Source organism: Oncorhynchus kisutch, linkage group LG9 (genome assembly GCF_002021735.2).
Source record: "Oncorhynchus kisutch isolate 150728-3 linkage group LG9, Okis_V2, whole genome shotgun sequence".
NCBI lineage: Eukaryota > Metazoa > Chordata > Actinopteri > Salmoniformes > Salmonidae > Oncorhynchus > Oncorhynchus kisutch.
This window is the reverse complement of record NC_034182.2, coordinates 13,377,467-13,396,219: the sequence shown is the minus strand read 5'-3', so window position 1 is coordinate 13,396,219 and position 18,753 is coordinate 13,377,467. Positions and strand designations below refer to the sequence as shown.

Here is an 18,753-nt window from a genome sequence, read left to right as displayed (position 1 = left end):
TCCAGATCAGACACACCACTGCTGTGCTCTACAGCTGAGAACCCCCATGCAAAATCAGAACATCCCACAACAGCATTTAAATCACGTCTAACAACGGTCTTTGTTGAATGTATTTGACCATCACCACGATTTGACGAACGCTATTTTAGTTGTATTGTCATGGTTCTACCTGTATCGGTCAAATGTCCATTAGCTACATGTGGCAACAAAACCAATATCTTGATGAACATGTGTGGACATCACATTATTACGTTGTCAGGACAAAATTGTGACATGGGCGTGAGTGAGTCTTGAAACGCGTTAACAAAACCATCACCAGGTAGAATGCTGATTGCATTAAACTTCAATCAGGACCAGCTACTTTGTTCACAGTGTCCTTGCTAGTTTACCTACATGGACACGTTGTTGTCCCAACACTGGCATCGCACAGCGCCACGACAGCGCACTGACTTACCCACTACCTATCATTTTAGACAGTATGCTAGGATCTATGGCAGCGAACATGAACACAATATCACAAAAAAATATTATGTAGTTAACGTTGTCGTTACTTGCTGAATATCTTTATAAAAACGACTTCTGACTAGACTAGTCAGGTTGCAGCAAAACTGCTTTTTATTGCTAGCTTGAGCTACAGCCATCGTCACACAATGCCAGATTTCTAGCTTGCTGGCTAGCTAACGTTAGTTAGCATTGCAAACAAAAAAAACTTGCATCTGCCCAAAGCAGAATACCATAATAAATGCCAATGTCCCATTTACGTTCATCCTCACCTTTTTCAATCTTGGGGCCTCTGCCACCGTACCGTCGCGATTTACGAAAGCTTCTCCACCGTTTTGTTGGGGATCTGTCCGTTTCATCGCGGACGCCTGCGGCATCTTAGTGTTCGGGGTGAGAAAACCAAGGCTCGGGTCCCCGGTTTTCACGATAGGCTCCATCGTTGGGGTAGTAGCCGAAGTAGCGACAGCTTTTGGTTCGCTTTCAACTATCCCTTTGTCGTCTGCCTTTGTTGTCAGAGGCGATTCGGGTGTTAATGCTTTGCTGGGGACGTCTTTTAATTCGACCTCGGCCATTTCCGCTGCCAAAACCTGGACTGACATCGCTGCTATTTCGCAAAGTCCTTTTCCCAACACATAACTAGGCGACGGATTGTGAGTGGCAGAGTAGTGATTAAAAGCAAGGCATTGTGGTCTTCGTAGTTTAAGTCTCAAACATTTAGCGGACATATAATGATCAATGCCATAGAAGCACTATTTCTGATACTATCAAAATAAAAGTAAATAGACTAGCTAGATAAAAGAACTTAAACCCCCAAGCCTTCCCAAATAATTTGACAGATAACAGTACAGAACTACATCTCCCAAGAAGTTTTACCTTTTCAAATGCATTATGGTAGATTAAGTTTGTATTTAACGAGGACTATACAGTGCAGTACTACAAAACTTTCTATATAGCCAGTTACTCATGTGAGGGATGACATTTCATATTTGATTCAAGTCTTGTATCCAAACTACATTGAATTTATCTGGGGGAAAAAAAACTATAAATTTATAAAGAAATGTAAAGGAATTTGAAAATGTCTCACACGTAGTCCTCTAAGCAAGAATACAAAGTAAACGGCACGAGTGACAAAAACACTGATTCTTATTTAACCTTCATTTAACCAATGATACTGTATTCTGATATAAATGAAATACAAATGTATGTAAATTGAAGCCTTTCAGTTCTGCGTCACATGGCACAATGCCATCTGAAAAACAATATTTCATTTGGACATGGTTGCTTACATTCTTTAATTTGATAACCCCCTCTTTCAATGCACATCTGTATATAGCCATATTGCTATTTTATTGTGTTACTTGTTTGTTAAAAAAAAAACTTTAGCTTATTTAGTAAATATTTTCTTAACTCTATTTTCTTAAAACTGCATTGTTGGTTAAGGGCTTGTAAGTAAGCATTTCACGGCAATGTCTACTACACCTGTTGTATTCGGCGCACGTGACAAAACATTTGATTTGTTATTTCATTGGGTCAATCTAGAGAAAAATGGGCTCTGGGAGCAAATAAATACTGCCACCATGGGGTGGGTTCTGGTAACGTAATGTAGAGCTCTCGCGCCAAAGTCTATGCATTGATAACAATGAAGTGATTTACAGAGTACGGGCGAAAGAGGAACTGTAATAAAAATATATGGAAACGTCAATATGCTTTCAACCATAGACGGATGAATTCAAACAATTATGTTTATTTCCATGTCTCAATTGAAAACCATATCACTACAAACAAACAAAAAATATTCACAATTATTGAATGGGGGGGTTTGGAGTGCATTGGAGTCATCCCATGAGCCCACAAGTCCATGCAGCCCTTTTACCAGCTTTGAATTAGCTTCTATTTTTTTTTTTTATCAAAATGAATGACATTCACAAAACCTATCATAAAAGGCACCTCTTTGACCAGTATACATCAGAACTTGCCAAGCAAAGACTGGTAATAAAAATAACAGCAATTTACTTGGAACCTTCCATAATCATGAAATTCTAAAAGGCATACCATGTGCATGGCTTTGTACTTATCAAGCATTTGAACTGTGGAACAAACGTCTAATTAGAAGACATAATATGCATGCCAATGCAAGTAACTGCAGCCCTGGTAAACAAAGCCATGCATTCTTGTGCAGGTAACTTTCTACCGCTCCAAATCCTGTCACTCAACAAAAAGGAAGAACTCAAGCATTTTAGCTGCAATATTCAAGCTCTCACAAACAATTCATACAAAAAGGAGAACAGTAACATACAGTCAAGCCAGGAGGGTTCAACACAATGAAATCCACCAGACAAACCTGTGGTATATTATTTACAAGGACACCATCCCGACACACTCACAGAAAATTGAGTCAGTTGTGGATGCCTCGAGTTAAAATACAGTACGGTTGTTTTTGATGCACCATAAAAATCAAACTAAACGTCATGGTCATTGTAATAATTTGATTTAAAAATGTCACAAATGACAATAGCTACTTTCAAATGAAATAAAACCGAGAAAATGTGGTCTGCTGTTTCTAAGGAAAATGACTGAACAAATGTACAACAAAATGTTACTCTCATAAGTGCTTCCTTATGAACCTGGATCTGAGGACAGTTATGGTGACTAACATCTACAGAATATTCTTGTTATCAGAAGCTACAATTTATTTATTTCATAAACAAACCTTTGACAAAATGTTGAGGAAGTATCTGACCTCTAAAATCCTCTGACACTCTACTGTGAAATGCTCAAGAAAATAGAGATTACATCAGTCCCCAAATATCCACAGGATGTTCACGCCTGATAGGCCCAGATTTACTCTCCTGTAAAAAGAGAGTACAACAACTTATGTGCAATTAAAACACTAATGTTTTACATAGAGATTGATTGCCAATGTGGTCATGACAAGTTCACTTTACTAAAGTGGCATAGCAGCACATTATCACAAAGAGCTTATTACAGTGCCCATCATGAGTCAGTGATGGCACATTGGACTGGGAAGTTTAAATACAGTGGAATAGTTGGGAGTACTCACCCCAGCATCCCAGACTCCTTGGTTTTGATGACGAAGAGGAACATGAGAACAGTGTGGAACAGGTTGTTCCTTCCCTGGGAGGACAATCAGAGGGGACTCAAATGAATGGAGCACATGTGGTTTTTGACAGAAACATCTCACTCACTAAAGGCATGACCAAAAAGGCCATAGGGTCAAAATAGGCAGAGATGGGCTCTTACCTTGGGAAGGCTGTAGACATGGGCCTGGTAGATAAGTTGGTAGTGCGGGGGATTGGTGCTACTTTGGTGAATGCAGAAGAGGTTTTCATTCGTCACGTCTATTTAAGAAACAAGAGCGGGGTATGGGTGAAGAATAGAAGAAGAACCATGTCCATTCTGTGTGTGTTGTGCCGCTCGGCCTTACCAGGTTTGTCTGGCGTCTGGGTGAAGTGCTGTGAGGTGAAGGTCTTTCCGTCGGGGTACTTGGGGTGAGGCGGGAGTCGGGAGTCCAGGTATGTGCATAGCACATGCGTGAGGATCTAATGGACAGAAAACACATCTTGTGTTTGATATTTAACCATGTTGATCTCTCACTATCGTCATAGTGACAGGAGGAGGTTAGACTATACTTTTTTTGGTCGAGATTAGAGGTGACAGATGAGACTCACAGCACAGTCTGAAGGGAGGTCTGTGTCCCACTTCCTGGCTTTGAGATCCCCGCCCCTGTTCCAGCGGAAAGAACTCATGCAGCCACTGTGGGCCAGCTCTGACGAGGGGAAACAAACATATTGTCAACAATGATATGTCAATCTCTGCTTTCATCAAGTCTTATGACTTTGGTCCATCAGTTGTGGACACCTATAGTATATGACAGGATTATAGCACAGTGAATAAGCAAGGATACAAAACATAACCTCTCATAGGCCTACCTTTGATCCTCTCCACTAGATACTCTTGATTAGGGGTGATGTCCAGGTACTGCACAATTGCAGTCATGGTAGGGATGACCAAGGCCTTCAAAACAGCAGCCTGTTTTAGGCTGGCTATACTGGCTTCTGTTGAATAGGGCAACAGACATGGTAAGTATAACTGGGTTGGCGTAAACTACATTTTCCATTTTGGCTCATTGCAAAATAAATACCTCCAATCTGGAGCTCAGAGCAACCCATTCTCCTTAGCTGGCCATTCACAGAGTCCATCTCCTTCACCAGTGGCACGAGAATGGTGTCATTTATCCACTGAAAGAAAGAGAAACTACACACTTATCATCCACTTTCTCAGACAAAATGACAGATTTGACCAGAGCTTCAGTGTTATATCTCCTTACATTTCTGAGCTTGGCCGTCCAGCTATCTATGCTGTCCACCACGAGACGACTGGTTGTGATTCTGGCCCAAACCTGCAGATCAAAAAGAAAAGTTACAGGAGAATGTGTATTCCTGCTAGGAAAACAAATTTCCCTCTGGTATAATAAAGAATAGTTATTTTATTGATTGACTGATGAATCAATTGATTGATCCCTCTGACCTCCTCAGCAGCCTGTTTGGAGCCCAAGTCAGTCTCATCCTTGCTGGCTGAGGGGGCCTGGGAGCGGCAGGCAGGCTGGTACTGAAACTTCCTCAGGCTCTGGGCGTAATCCCCCACCGAGCGGCTATAGTTCCAGAACGTGGGGCTGTGGGAGGGCGACACCGACTCTGGGCTCCCTGAGAAACAGTCAAAGGATGCATACAGGATATTACAAAAATGCTCTTCACAGCTGAGTTGTAGTTCATTATTATCCTTTATTTAACCAAGAAAGTCACAGTGGGATTGCCATGTCTTTAACAAGTGAGCCATGGTCTGTTTAAAAACAAATCCAGACCAGTTTCCCTAGTAGTAACTAAGCTACACTGTCACACTCATACCTAACTGACTGCGGTGGCTCTTCTCCTCCTCGGTGCGGAGGAACCTGTCCAGGGTCTTCAGGGACTCCATGTAGTCCTCCTTGCCCCCGGGGGAGTTGAACACGGAGGGAGAGGTGCGGTAGCGTGCCCTCAGGCTGGTTCCATCCACTGGGCCAATGCTGCTGGGGTAGGATGAGGGGGGGCTGTAGTTCAACTGCAAATCAACAGAAAGCTGTTACAAATGGGAAAGCATGATCTCCCTGACTTCATGCCAGTAGATTTCAAACATGACAACGAAAACAAAAAAGTGATAGCCACAACAATGGAAACTTAAATGATAGCTAGATACTGCCTATGGTTACAGTAACACTTCTAGTGTACCATTTTCATTGACAAACACCCAACACAAATGCATCAGATTGATAGCTAGATAGAGAGCATTGTGGGTCTGACAGACCTTTCCAAAGGCCAGGGAGGGTGAAAAGTGTCCCCCGCTGCCCGGGCTGCTCAAAAGGGGGCTGTATCCAGGAACACAACTGGGGGAGAACATGGGGCTGGTGCTGGCAGGTCTGGAGGGACTGAAGCTGAGCACACTCTGACCCTGGAGGGGCGACGACTGAGCCGGAGCTTGAGCCTCCTGCTTCTCTTGCTTGAGCAGGGGTGACGCCTGGATACCTGAATAGAGATGTTTAAAAAGACAAACGTACAAGAGGGATAGACTACATTTGGGTTTCATAGATAAAACAAACATGTACAACACCATCCTCTTAACCACTTTGCAGCCAATGACTCACCTGAGTTTCTGAGGCCAAGAAGGCGGTGCTGTTCAGGGGTAACAGCGATGGTAGACGGGGCCATGGTGTACTTGAAGTACTTCCAGAAGTCAAACAGGGCGTTGAGGCTGAAGACCGAGGCGAAGGCCAGCTCTGTGGGAAAGGAAAAGGAAGGAGAGATAACATGAATTTGACAGGTTATGGCTCATCTGTAAACAGTGTGCATCAGTGCCACACCTGGCCACTCCCTCCCAAAATCATGTTTAATTTCTCTCCATTAACGACACAGCAACAAGAGCACTCACCTATGTACCAGATAGGCCAATAAGAGATGTTGAAGTACAGGTTCAGCAGTTTCCCTGACCTGAGAGGACAATGTACATATTACTGAGAAAGGCATTAGCACCACTTGCTTCTAGTTAGGCATTAGCAACAGATTACTAATCATGCGAGTCAGTCGTTGACAAGAAAACACAACCTACATCTCAGTGTAGATCATGCCAGCTAGCGACACATTGAGGACTGCCCAGGCGAGGACCACCTGGCGCGCTTGCTCCTCCCTCCTCATCCTCATCGTCCTGTCAATGAGAGTAGACATGCCCTCCTGTTTCGTCGGAGTCATGTAGGCTGATAAATTCAGACAGAATGGTTAACAGTGTCTGACACTCAGAAGATTCCGAACCTGCCTTTAAACTGTTTTACACTGAGCGGCACTGGGGTTGGAACGCAATAATGGTTAGTTTCATTAACACACCATGGCGCCGGTGCAAGATCTGAAAATGTACCTCAATGCAGGAATGGGATATGCCACAGTACACCAAATTTTACCTTTGTCCACACTGCTCCATCGAGAAGATTGAAATACTGCTTGCGTTCCCGGAAAACTGCCATTTTCATCCTCATGCTAGCAAGCAGTAGCCACTGCAGCCATTATGGAAAGGCACATCATGTTGAACAAAAATAGCTGATTGCCTGACACTACAACTCAAAAATAGCTGATTGCCTGACACTACAACTCAAAAATGGCTGCAATCAATCGCTACCGCTAGCTGGCATGAGGCCGAAATGGGAAGTTTTCCAGGAAAACTAGCAGTATTTCAATCTTCACAATGTATCAGTGTGGATAATGGTCCAATTTAGAGTAGAGGGTCACTGGCATATCCCCATCCCTGCATCGAGGTACGTTATCCGACCCATATCCCATGCAGCTTCACTGTGTCTTAATGTAACCATGATTGCTTTCCCGACCCCAATGCAGCTCAGTGTAAATAAGCGTAATGTATAGACTTATTTGTCTACTGTATTATTGACTGTATGTTTGTTTTACTCCATGTGTAACTCTGTGTTGTTGTATGTGTCGAACTGCTTTGCTTTTATCTTGGCCAGGTCGCAATTGTAAATGAGAACTTGTTCACAACTTGCCTACCTGGTTAAATAAAGGTGAAATAAATAAATAAATGTATGTATGTTCTGGTAATCAGTTGGCTGGCTAGCATAGTATGCTAACGTCAACAGTTGGTTAGCTAATATAAACACTGAATCGCTGGCAAAGTATTTTTGTTTTACCAACTCGTTTAACTTGTTTTTACTTAGTCATACCACCAATACGATACGTTTAATTTAATATAGTAAATACAGCTAAATGTAAGTATATTTCATACATACCCCGTTAGTTCCAACAACGCTGCAAACTTTGCATTTCAACCGGAAATGTAATGTCCAAGAGCTGTCTAACTACTTCCGTTTCGTACACCCGCCCCTTTTCAAAACGTGCTGCTGTGTTGTGAATTGGCTAATACCTTATTACAGATGAGATGTGGAATGTAATATTTTGTTACATTATCACAATCAATAAGGAATTCAGACGTTTTACATTATTCTTATATTTGCACATACAGACATACAAAAATAAATTGTGGCAGACACATCACAAGGTATACCTCTTCAACATTCAACCAGCAGCAGAACCAGCATCCAGAGACAGACTCAGCATCTATTCCATAAAGAGATGACCACTGTTAAAAAAATATATATTATTGTGTGTTAAAAGGCCATGTCTTTTGAGTTAAAACATAATTATAACTTTTTCTAGGAAAATTATTGCCTGGCTACTCAACCACATCGCTCCGGCCAAACAGCAAGCCCACTAACATTACTTCTCCATGATGAGTCTGGATTAGCTGTCCTCCCCGACTCTTTGAGAACCCAAACGCATTCTGATTGGCCCCAGAAACCGATGGGTTGGGCCAAAGCCGGCCTACGTGAATCACATCATTTCGACATCTGCACAAACGACTTATAGGATGGCAGTTCAGACTAATGTATGGAGCGATGATAGAGCAGCATATCATCATTGTCTGGCAAGGAAAATGTAAGAAATAAAACATGAAGTCTATGCATATACAGTACCTCTAAATCACAATCTGGGTTATCCTTGTTTGATTGTTCCCAATGTTAAACTGATATTTGAAAATAAAAGAAACCTTAACTTGACAACAAATGAGATATTGGCAAAACAAACTAACAGTTAAAACTAAGTAAATATGAATAAACTTATCTAGTATTGGCACAATGAAGTCACAGTCAATTGTGTGGCGACAACGCTTTCTCAGAATCGTATCCCTCTAACCCACAGTCCTCTCTGCTATCTGGATCTATCAGTCTCTCTACTTCCTCTTCATCCTCATCATCATCATCATCATCTTCATCCTCCTCCTCATCCTCCTCCTGGGCCCCTCGGTCAGTCTTGGGGCCTTTGCAGATCTTGAGGTGTCTGGTGAGGTGGTATTTGGTGAGGAAGCCCTTCTCACACTTCTCACAGATGTAGTCCCGGCGACCCTCATGGGAGTTCATGTGCTTCTTCAAGTGGTTGGTCCTCAAGAAATGTTTGTCACACTTGGGGCAGTGGATCTGTCGCTCTCTGTGCGTTGGGAATGATGACGGGAGAGGGGTGGAGAAAAGAGTGCCGAGGGATAGAAGGGGAAATGCCAATAAGAACAGAGGAAAATAGACAGATGGAAATCCAGATATTTTATAAAGTATATTTACATCTGGTGTCCAGGAGTTTTCCCTGGCCATGTGACCTGAGTAGAAACTTTGGGCCCTAGTTACAGGCTATTAACTAGAGCAGAGACTTTTCCCCCATACTACTCATGTCAATAGTTTGGTTTAGTTGACTTACTGTGTATGTGTGAACATGTGCTGCTTGAGGTCCTGCTTCCTGATGAACATCCTGTCACACAGGTCACACTTGAAGTTCTTGGCCCCCGTGTGAATCACCATATGAGACGCCATGTGGGCCTTCTGAGTGAACGACTTCTCACACACATTACACCTGTAGTTCTTCTGACCTGTGGGAGCACATGACGTTCGAGTGAGTAAAACCTATATGAGAAGCCTACGTAGACCATATAATCAATCACCTTATACAGTACCAGTCAAAAGTTTGGACACACCTACTCATTCCAGGTTTTTTTTCCTTACTATTTTCTACATTGTAGAATAATAGTGAAGACATCAAAACTATGAAATAACACATATGGAATCATGTAGTAACCAAAAAAAGTGTTAAATAAATCAAAATATATTTTATATTTGAGATTCTTCAAAGTAGCCAACCTTTGCCTTGATGACAGCTTTGCACACTCTTGGCATTCTCTCAACCAGCTTCATAAGGTAGTTATCTGGAATGCACTTCAATTAACAGGTGCGCCTTGTTAAAAGTTAATTTGTGGAATTTCTTTCCTTCTTAATGCGTTTGAGCCAATCAGTTGTGTTGTGACAAGGTAGGGGTGGTATACAGAAGATAGCGCTATTTGGTTAAAAAGCAAGTCCATATAATGCCAAGAACAGCTCAAATAAGCAAAGAGCAACAACAGACCGTCATTACTTTAAGACATGAAGGTCCGGCAACGCGGACCTGGTCCAATAAGTTTCTGCAAGCGCAGTCTCGAAAACCATCAAGCGCCATGATGAAACTGGTTCACAAGGAAGACCCAGAATTACCTATGCTGCAGAGGATAAGTTCATTAGAGTTACCAGCCTCAGAAATTGCAGCCCAAATAAATGCTTCACAGAGTTCAAGTAACAGACACATCTCAACATCAACTGCTCAGAGGAGACAGTGTAAATCAGGCCTTCCTGGTCAAATTGCTGCAAAGAAACCACTACTAAAGGACACCAATAAGAAGAGACTTGCTTGGGACAAGAAACACGAGCAATGGACATTAGACCGGTCAAAATCTGTCCTTGGGTCTGAGGAGTCCAAATTTGAGATTTTTAGATCAAACCACCATGTCTTTGTGAGACGCAGAGTAGGTGAATGGATTATCTCCGCATGTGTGGTTCCCACCGTGAAGCATGGAGGAGGATGTGTGATGGTGTGCTTTGCTGGTGACACTGTCTGTGATTTATTTAGAATTCAAGGCACACTTAATCAGCATTCTGCAGCGATACACCATCCCATCTGGTTTGCTCTTAGTGGGACTATCATTTGTTTTTTAACAGAACAATGACCCAACACACCTCCAGGCTGTGTAAGGGCTATTTGAACAAAATGGAGAGCGATGGAGTGCTGCATCAGATGACCTGGCCTCCATAATCACCCGACTCAACCCAATTGAGATGGTTTGGGATGACTTGGCCCGCAGTGAAGGAAAAGCAACAACAAAAAAACAAGTGCTCAGCATGTGGGAACCCCTTCAAGACTGTTGTAAAAGCATTCCAGTTGAAGCTGGTTGAAAGAATGCCAAGAGTGTGCAAAGCTGTCATCAAGGCAAAGGGTGAACACTTTGTTGGTTATTACATGATTCCATATGTTTATCCATATGTTTAAGACATGATTCCATATGTCTTCACTATTATTCTACAATGTAAAATAAAGAAAACGTTTGACTGGTACTGTATACAGTAGAACCCTCATGTCTTTTAAAGCGACTAATAATATCTTGAATAATCTAAAAACACCCCTGAGACCGACACAAATAATGCTAAGCTGCTATGTTGAAAGGTCCCATGTCAATGTGTATATGTGTGCACGTGTGAGTGTAGGCCACGCCACCCATCCCCTAGCTGCAGGCCACGCCACCCATCCCCTAGCTGCAGGCCACGCCACCCATCCCCTAGCTGCAGGCCACGCCACCCATCCCCTAGCTGCAGGCCACGCCACCCATCCCCTAGCTGCAGGCCACGCCACCCATCCCCTAGCTGCAGGCCACGCCACCCATCCCCTAGCTGCAGGCCACGCCACCCATCCCCTAGCTGCAGGCCACGCCACCCATCTCCTACCTGCAGGCCACGCCACCCATCTCCTACCTGTGTGTATCTTGAGGTGCATCCTTAGGTTGCTTGGATCACTGAAGGCCTTGCTGCAGTATTCACACTTGTGCGGCTTCATCCCCACATGTCCCATGAAGTGCACGTTGAGCTTAGTGGACGTGGTGAACGCCCGCGAGCACATACTGCACTTGTACTTTCTCTCAAGCGAGTGTCTGTGTGAGTGTGTGTTGGAGCCAGAGTTATTTGTGTTATTAGAGTGGGAGTGGCAGGCCCAGGGGGATGAGGCGGAGCTGGAGGTACCGCTGGGCAGCTTGCCCTCCTGGTGGTGTTCCTGGTGGTGGTCCTGGCTGGGGCTGTGGGAATGGGGGTGGTCCTGGTTGTTGTGGCTGCTCAGGTGGGACTTGAGCTCGGCGAAGGACTGGCACTCTTTGCCGCACTGGCACATCTGGCCCTCTGGGACCTGAGGGACCCCCATCTGCCTGCAGTAGTCCCTGGTGTAGTAGAAGAGCAGCTCCTGGTCTGGGAGGATCTCAGTGGACGTGCAGAAGAACAGCTTCCCGTTGTCAGGGTAGGCCACCAGGTTCTGCTCCTCTCTGGTCCTGCTCACAGAGACACCACAGATCTGAATGGAAGCCATTTTGGATCAAAGATAACATTGAGCAAAATGCATGAGGTGGCTTCACTAAGTGATAATTACCGTGCCTTGCGGACAAACATCATCCAGTTGCATTCATTCTCATCTGTGGTCACAATACAGAACTCCAGCACGTTGTTGTGGAACATCTGAAACAACACCACCATCTACTGGTCAGAATGGTGCCTTCCTTCATCCACATAATTGACATAGCATTTCATGGACTCGCATGCAATTCTATCATAAGGTCATCTGAAAACTAAATGAAGAGATGTGTATAGTATAAGCCGCTGACCTTCCATATCTGAGGGGTGTCCTTGTCTGGCCAGTCTTGCAGGTCTACGTTGCTACAGTGCTGACCCACCATGGGCCCAAAGCAGGTCCTGGGAGGTATGATGTCCCGGGCAAACACTCCTAAGAGAGACACACACACACACACACACATATATATATAGAGATTTTGATGAGGGGCAAACAAGCTATAGGTTGTTTTTGAGTGGGCAGATCTCATAGATGGGCAATTCCACAGTAACGGAATTGCGCTGAGACTCAGATGTTTCACTTAAAATGTACGGCAAACACAGTAGAGTACAGTACAGCACAGTAGAGCTCAGAGTAGAGTACAGAACAGTAGAGTACAGTAATGTATAGTTCAGTATAGTGGAGTTCAGTACAGTACAGCAAAGTATAGTTCAGAACAATACAGTTCAGTACATTAGTGTACTCAACTCATGTTGCTCTACTGTTCACTGTACTGAACTTGACACTACTGTACTATACTTTTCTGTACTGTAGTCTACTGTACTAAGCTATACTTTTCTTTCCTGTGCTGTACTGTCCAATCTCGTGAGCCCAACTGTGGTTTGTGACTACTGTGATTTCCCATTGTAGCCAATTCAATTGCGGAAATGACCGATTTGGTAACTTTGAATTTAAAATTACTTAATAATTCCTAAACAAATCAGTAAAAACACTAATTGATAGGTCGACCTTTACTTGTTACTTCTGTGAACTTTCATTATCTTCTCTCCTTATTAGGTAGAGAAATGAGATAATATCGTAAAAGATGTGCGTTTTTGGTAACGTAATTTCAAGGCACAAAATGTTTAAAACTTACAGAAGGCAGGAAAATGTCCCCAAAACAAAATATAAGTTTTGATATTAGTTGACAGGGGTCTTCAATATTATTGTCTTTTTATCTATTTATAATACCTTTTAAGACTTTTTCCTGGTAGAGGGTTTCTAAGAGCCATTTTCCATCTGTTTAACCAGAAATCAAAACCTTTTTTTTATTCAATTTATTTTAGGAAGGAACATAGTTAAAAAATGTATATATGTATTAATGTAAAAAACTAAAATATGGACTCTTGGCTTTCATTTGACACCCAATTTTAAATGCTCCTATGAACTTCACATGTTGGTGCTCATGGCTCCTTTTACATGGAAATGCCCAGATCAATACACAGTGTACAAAACATTGTGAACACCTGCTCTTTCCATGACAGACTGACCAGGTGAAAGCTATGATCCCTTATTGATGCCGCTTGTTAAATCCACTTCAACCAGTGTAGATGAAGGGGAGGAGACAGGTTAAAGAATGATTGTTAAGCCTTGAGACATGGATTGTGTGTGTGTGCGCCATTCAGAGGGTAAATGGACAAGATAAAATATTTGTACGGGGTATGGTAGTAGGTGCCAGGCACACCAGTTTGTGTCTATAACTGCAACGCTACTGGGGTTTTCACACTCAACAGTTTTAAGGTGTGTATGAAGAATGGTTCACCACCCAAAGGACATCCAGCCAACTTGAAAAAACTGTGGGAAGCATTGGAGTCCACACAGGCCAGCATTCCTGAGGAACACTTGACACCTTGTAAGAATCCATGCCCCGATTAATTGAGGCTTGCATCTCCACGGCGGTTTCCATACCTAAAGGCTGATCAGCTACAGAGATGCGGAGGCAGAGCGGGCGAGGCAGAGACAGACGGGCTCTGCTCTGGATGGGCGTGTCTGGGATAAAGGTGACTGGGCCGTGCTCTGGGCAGTCGGAGGGATACGACCGCTCACACAGCGTACACCCTGTTCTCCAACACAGTATAACAACAAGTTAGGACAAAGATATACAGATCAGAAGTTCAAAGGCTTCCAATGGATCAAGAGAACAGAACAACAGTAAGCTAGTGTAGCTTCATACATTACTAAGCTCAAATTTCCCTTACAGACCAAAATAACTCAGCACAAGTAAACACAAAAGCAAAATGTCCGCCACCCTTCCCTCTTACTCACAGATGGTGAAGGCAGTGACCATGTTCTCCTTGTTGGAGGTGGAGTCCTCCAGCTGCAGGGTGGAGTTGACCAGCAACAGGCTGTTCTCTGGCCCCAGGGACACCTCTGCCGTGATGGGGGACACGTTTACCGACTCTAGGCCCATGCCCGAATGACCATGGAGGGACACAGGCTCCAGCTGGGACTGGTTAAGAACCACACTCACCACCCCAGAGTTCAGCTCCCCTGAGCTGTGTAAAGACTCCCCCAGACCGCCTCCCCCTGAGTTCCCCACCCGGCCCCCTAGGTGCTCTGGCTCCATCCCCACAGGAAGCTCCAGGCCAGGCCCGTGCAGGGGCATCACGCCCCCAGAGGACTCAACTCTTCCCAGGCCCTCATGGTTCTGGCCTCTCCCTCCCAGCTGCTGCTGGTTCTCAGCCCCCACCACCCCCTCCATGTTGGCCAGGTCCTCTCCCATCCTGTCTGGGGACATGGGGCTACTGACCCGGGACTCCATGTTCAGCCCTGTGGAGTCTAGCTGCACCTCGTGGCCCCCACCCTGGTGGAGGTCTCCCTGGCCACCAACCTGACGGGAGTCCAGGGACACCAGGCCTTGTTCCAGAGGCCCTCCAGGGCCATTGTAAGGGTCCAGCCCTGAGGGGTTCTGGCTGGACACAGAGAGAGTCCCATCCATGTTTAGACTGCTGGGGTGAATGTACTGAGGGGGAGGCCGGTCTGCCAGGTAAGACAGGATACCTTGATAGAGAGAAAGAGAAATCATGTCCAATCCACATACAAATAGATCAGCTAAGGTGTCATGGTGTAATATCATGAATCCTTAAGATATCCATGAGAGATACAATGGAGATTACATACTGTGGTGAAGAGAAGTGCTTCGTCCTACCTGGCAGTATGTGTCTGAAGTAGCTACTCTCCAAGTGTGGGTAGGGGGGAGGAGGTAATGAGTAGTTCCTCTCTGGAAGGCCACACATGACCCCCCTGTCACCAAGAGGACCCATTGGCAGCATGAGCGACAGAGCAGAGGGCAGAGACCCAAGAGAGGGCCCCAGGCTGGGTATAGCCACAGACATGCCTGAAGAAAATGTATGTATTGATCATTGTATTAACAACTATATTTGCAATAAATATGTAAACAAATTAAGAAAATATAGTTTCACCAGATAAGTGATAAGTACCTGTTGTAGTGATGGGGTTGTGTGTTGGGGAGGTGGGTAGACCCAGATGACTGGCACTCACAGAGGGCACACTTAACTGGTCCATCCCAACAGGGCTGAGGTTCATGTCATTCATTCTGGAGAGGAATCAACAAAAGTCAAAGGTGTTAGAAAAAGCAGTGTAATATCCCATTTGAGGCTGACAACAACAAAACAAAAAAAAACTGAAATGTGTGTGGAGAGTCTATCACAGTGTTTGGATACCTGACTTCGGTAGTGTGTGCTCATCCAAGATAGTGTGAAATGTGTGCATTCTGCCGGCTGGAGAGGATAGAGATCAATCATCAATTTGCTTCATGTCACATTCACCAAAATATGTTGCAAAATATGACACAATGCATGAGTTAGCTATCTAACAGCAACATATCTCTTTCATAGAACATGTTACAGTCCAAATCAGAGCCACTGACCTGAGACCCTATCAACAAAATATGCAATATGTAAGCTAACTTGTGGGCGACCTGACCAAATTCACATAGAAAATGTGACTTATAGATCAGTCTTTCTCGTTGAAAGCAAGTGTAAGAAGTTTTTTTTTTTTACTTTCGGTTTTGTACACCAGCTTCAATACAAAATAATTATTGGTTTAATGAAAAAAAGTATTATCTACACTATCCATTGTTTGTTTAGACACAAACTTAAATTAGGCAAACTATTAGGAAAATTAGAAACGATTTCTGCATATTGCACCTTTTAGCCACATTAATACAATTGACATTGTAGTTAGCTGGCTATTTATCTATCTAGCTTGCTAAGAATAGCTAGCTAACAGTAACGTTAGCTAGTTGACGAGAATCAAGAAAAACTAACAATTTGATCTAACAAACCTTACGATCCCTATTTGAGCGTATAGCTCAAGTTGACGATTCAAAGACAATGCTGTGATGTTATATATTCATGCAATAGATATACATTTTTTTAGCATACAGTAAGTGAACATTTTAAGAAAACAAAAGCTAACATACCAAAAGGCTTCCTCTCCGGGTCCATGACAGCGTGACACACTGAGCATGCGCAAGCAAGATGCATCGCTGCAGGACAAACATCTGATCTGAGGTCATTTGCCAAAGCCTCTCTGTTTTATTTTATTTTCTCACGGACCCTAACAAAAAGTTTTTTTTAGGCTACACAGTTCAACAACTTTGTAAACGTAACTTAAGCGAATTGACTTAGATGCTTATTCAATATGCAAATTAGACATGGCTTTTGTTTGACAGTTCTATCTCCCGTTGTCCCCACTATCCCTATCATGTTGCTGTCAAAAGTATATCCCCAATTATTCAATTTTGTTCAGTAATACATGTCTACTCATATACATAGCATACTGTAGTTTTGTTTTGAGAGAAAGTGTTGCTATCCCTTTCTCCCCGCCCAGAATAGGATCACACCCACCTGGCATGATAACCAACAAAAACTAGAGATTGTCACAGACAGAGGGAATGGGGATGTGACAACTTGCTTTCTAACAGGTTACAATTTCAGCTGCATACTTTAATAGACAAACATAAACGGGGAAAGGCGATAACGCACGATGAGAGATGATTATGAAGACTCTGTGAGAAGGTAAGCTCAGGTCATTCATTTAATTGTGGAATTAATGGACATGTTCTAGTCTGTGCCATGGATTTTACACTGTAATTTCGAAGGCTTTTGGGTGTTGGGAAAATTAAGACCCATGAAAGTTAGAAATAGCCTATAATTTCCAATACAACCATGGGTTGGATGAGCTTCATAATTTTCATGATTACAGGCTAATCTAATAGTATTGTGTTATAATGAATAGCCTATATCATAAGTATAATTCAAGCCTAAATTATTTTTTTCTTTGCAGAGAGATGTCGGAACAGAAGAAGGGATTATATGAGCGCATCCCATATGTCCAACCCATAGCGCTCGGCCTCTCCATGAATCACCAAATAGCGCATTACAAGGACACGCTTGGACTTCCCTTTCCCCTAAACACAACAACCTACCTGGATCCTGTGTACGGTCAGAGATTCGCAGGGAGTCTCTCATATTTCCCATTCCACAGGCACATCGGTGTATATGACTATTCATTCGAACCAGCGTTCATTCGGAAAAGGAACGAAAGGGAACGGCAGCGGGTGCGCTGTGTAAACGAGGGTTACGCACGGCTCCGGGAGCAACTTCCCCAAGAGTTCGAGGACAAAAGACTCAGCAAAGTGGAGACACTGCGTGCTGCAATATACTACATAAAACACTTGCAGAGTCTGTTAGATGTCAACGTGTCCAGTGGTGGTGGGACAGTTGAAATGTCAGCTGGAGAGATGCGCAGCCGTGCGCCCGTGCCAAAGATGACAGAATGCTACAGCGACGGCGAGTCAAAGAACAGCGACAGTGGAGAGTTGAGTTTCTAGAACTCTGTAAAACGAATAAACTTTATTTCCTATCACTTTATGCTACCCTTGTTGAAGTTTGGTAACAAAAAAAATGACATGAAAGTTATATATGAATGAACTGTGTACTCTTATCATTAATTTCAATGAACATTTTGATTACTTGATTTTGACAAAAAGCAACAAGACAGTGCATCTGTAAACGCCTGCTATCAGATGCTAAATCAGGTTAAAAGTTGCACAATGTTTCTCTCATGGAGCCCCAGGCATTAGGGTATTTTGGTTTGCCTTTGTAAACCAGTGTGAGGCTTAGAATGACCTTAACCCAAATATATTTTGCATAGGTACAGTACGTGCTTTGCACTTCCTAATTTAATGTACAGTGTCATCACATCACACTCGAAAAACAGGCCACTAGAGATATAATTGTGTAGGTCTACATTCCTTATGACATTTTCAGTTGTGTCAGTGACTCAGTGTGCCAGTAAAATGATTGGGGGGGAAAAAGATCCCCAAACTTTTTTTTTAGAGTGAAATAATAATATTTCATCCTTAGCTATTTGACACGGATGTGATGGACTGAAAGCAAGTGGATTTGAGTCATCCATCCTTTCAGCATTTGAACTCGGTCCAGGGGAGAGTAGGCCTGAACATCAATGCCTTGATGACAGGAGAGCCTGGAGTGGTGTATCCATCGGAAGTGTGTGTCTCATGACTGTTTACACTCTACACTCTGACTAATAGGTTAACATCTATCACACTTTATTATGTGTGGATGATTGACACTTTGGACACTTTTTAATACAT

General features: G+C 43.4%; 4 protein-coding genes across 8 annotated transcripts in view; 1 reads left to right on the top strand and 3 right to left on the bottom strand.

Moving 5' to 3' along the window:
• The window catches only part of LOC109896774 (putative adenosylhomocysteinase 3), a 42,260-nt gene extending 41,108 nt beyond the window's left edge, over positions 1 to 1,152 (bottom strand). For 2 of the 4 annotated variants that reach the window (XM_020491117.2, XM_020491118.2), the window contains exon 1: positions 774 to 1,152. In XM_020491117.2, coding sequence (XP_020346706.2) covers positions 774 to 1,100 — 327 coding nt within the window. In that variant the 5' untranslated portion in view covers positions 1,101 to 1,152. The remainder of the gene's footprint in view (positions 1 to 773) is intronic. The other 2 variants (XM_020491116.2, XM_020491119.2) reach the window with 1 other exon arrangement.
• Positions 1,153 to 2,225: 1,073 nt separating this feature from the next.
• On the bottom strand, positions 2,226 to 7,938 carry LOC109896773 (transmembrane protein 209-like). The gene is made up of 15 exons (XM_020491115.2): positions 7,844 to 7,938; positions 6,661 to 6,805; positions 6,484 to 6,542; positions 6,200 to 6,331; positions 5,863 to 6,080; positions 5,427 to 5,619; positions 5,050 to 5,225; positions 4,850 to 4,921; positions 4,664 to 4,760; positions 4,452 to 4,577; positions 4,191 to 4,288; positions 3,947 to 4,061; positions 3,763 to 3,860; positions 3,563 to 3,636; positions 2,226 to 3,350 (listed from the first exon to the last, which is right to left on the bottom strand). Exons 2-15 carry the CDS (start codon positions 6,798 to 6,800, stop codon positions 3,296 to 3,298), a joined length of 1,653 nt encoding a protein of 550 aa, XP_020346704.1. The 5' UTR covers positions 6,801 to 6,805; positions 7,844 to 7,938; the 3' UTR covers positions 2,226 to 3,295.
• A 103-nt stretch (positions 7,939 to 8,041) lies between these two features.
• LOC109896772 (PR domain zinc finger protein 4) lies at positions 8,042 to 16,642 on the bottom strand. 2 transcript variants are annotated; one of them, XM_020491111.2, is made up of 11 exons: positions 16,555 to 16,642; positions 15,794 to 15,850; positions 15,551 to 15,666; positions 15,259 to 15,447; positions 14,376 to 15,110; positions 14,019 to 14,168; positions 12,385 to 12,503; positions 12,153 to 12,238; positions 11,492 to 12,054; positions 9,360 to 9,528; positions 8,042 to 9,098 (listed from the first exon to the last, which is right to left on the bottom strand). In XM_020491111.2, the coding sequence occupies exons 3-11, from the start codon at positions 15,663 to 15,665 to the stop codon at positions 8,762 to 8,764; spliced, it is 2,463 nt and encodes an 820-aa protein (XP_020346700.1). In that variant the 5' UTR covers position 15,666; positions 15,794 to 15,850; positions 16,555 to 16,642; the 3' UTR covers positions 8,042 to 8,761. The 2 variants fall into 2 exon arrangements, with proteins under 2 accessions (XP_020346700.1, XP_020346703.1); XM_020491114.2 differs by lacking the exon at positions 15,794 to 15,850 and having other exon boundaries at positions 16,555 to 16,641.
• Positions 16,643 to 17,020: 378 nt separating this feature from the next.
• On the top strand, positions 17,021 to 18,183 carry LOC116375268 (achaete-scute homolog 5-like). Its single transcript, XM_031831928.1, has 2 exons — positions 17,021 to 17,152; positions 17,421 to 18,183. The coding sequence occupies exons 1-2, from the start codon at positions 17,121 to 17,123 to the stop codon at positions 17,965 to 17,967; spliced, it is 579 nt and encodes a 192-aa protein (XP_031687788.1). The 5' UTR covers positions 17,021 to 17,120; the 3' UTR covers positions 17,968 to 18,183.
• The last annotated feature ends 570 nt before the right edge of the window (positions 18,184 to 18,753 follow it).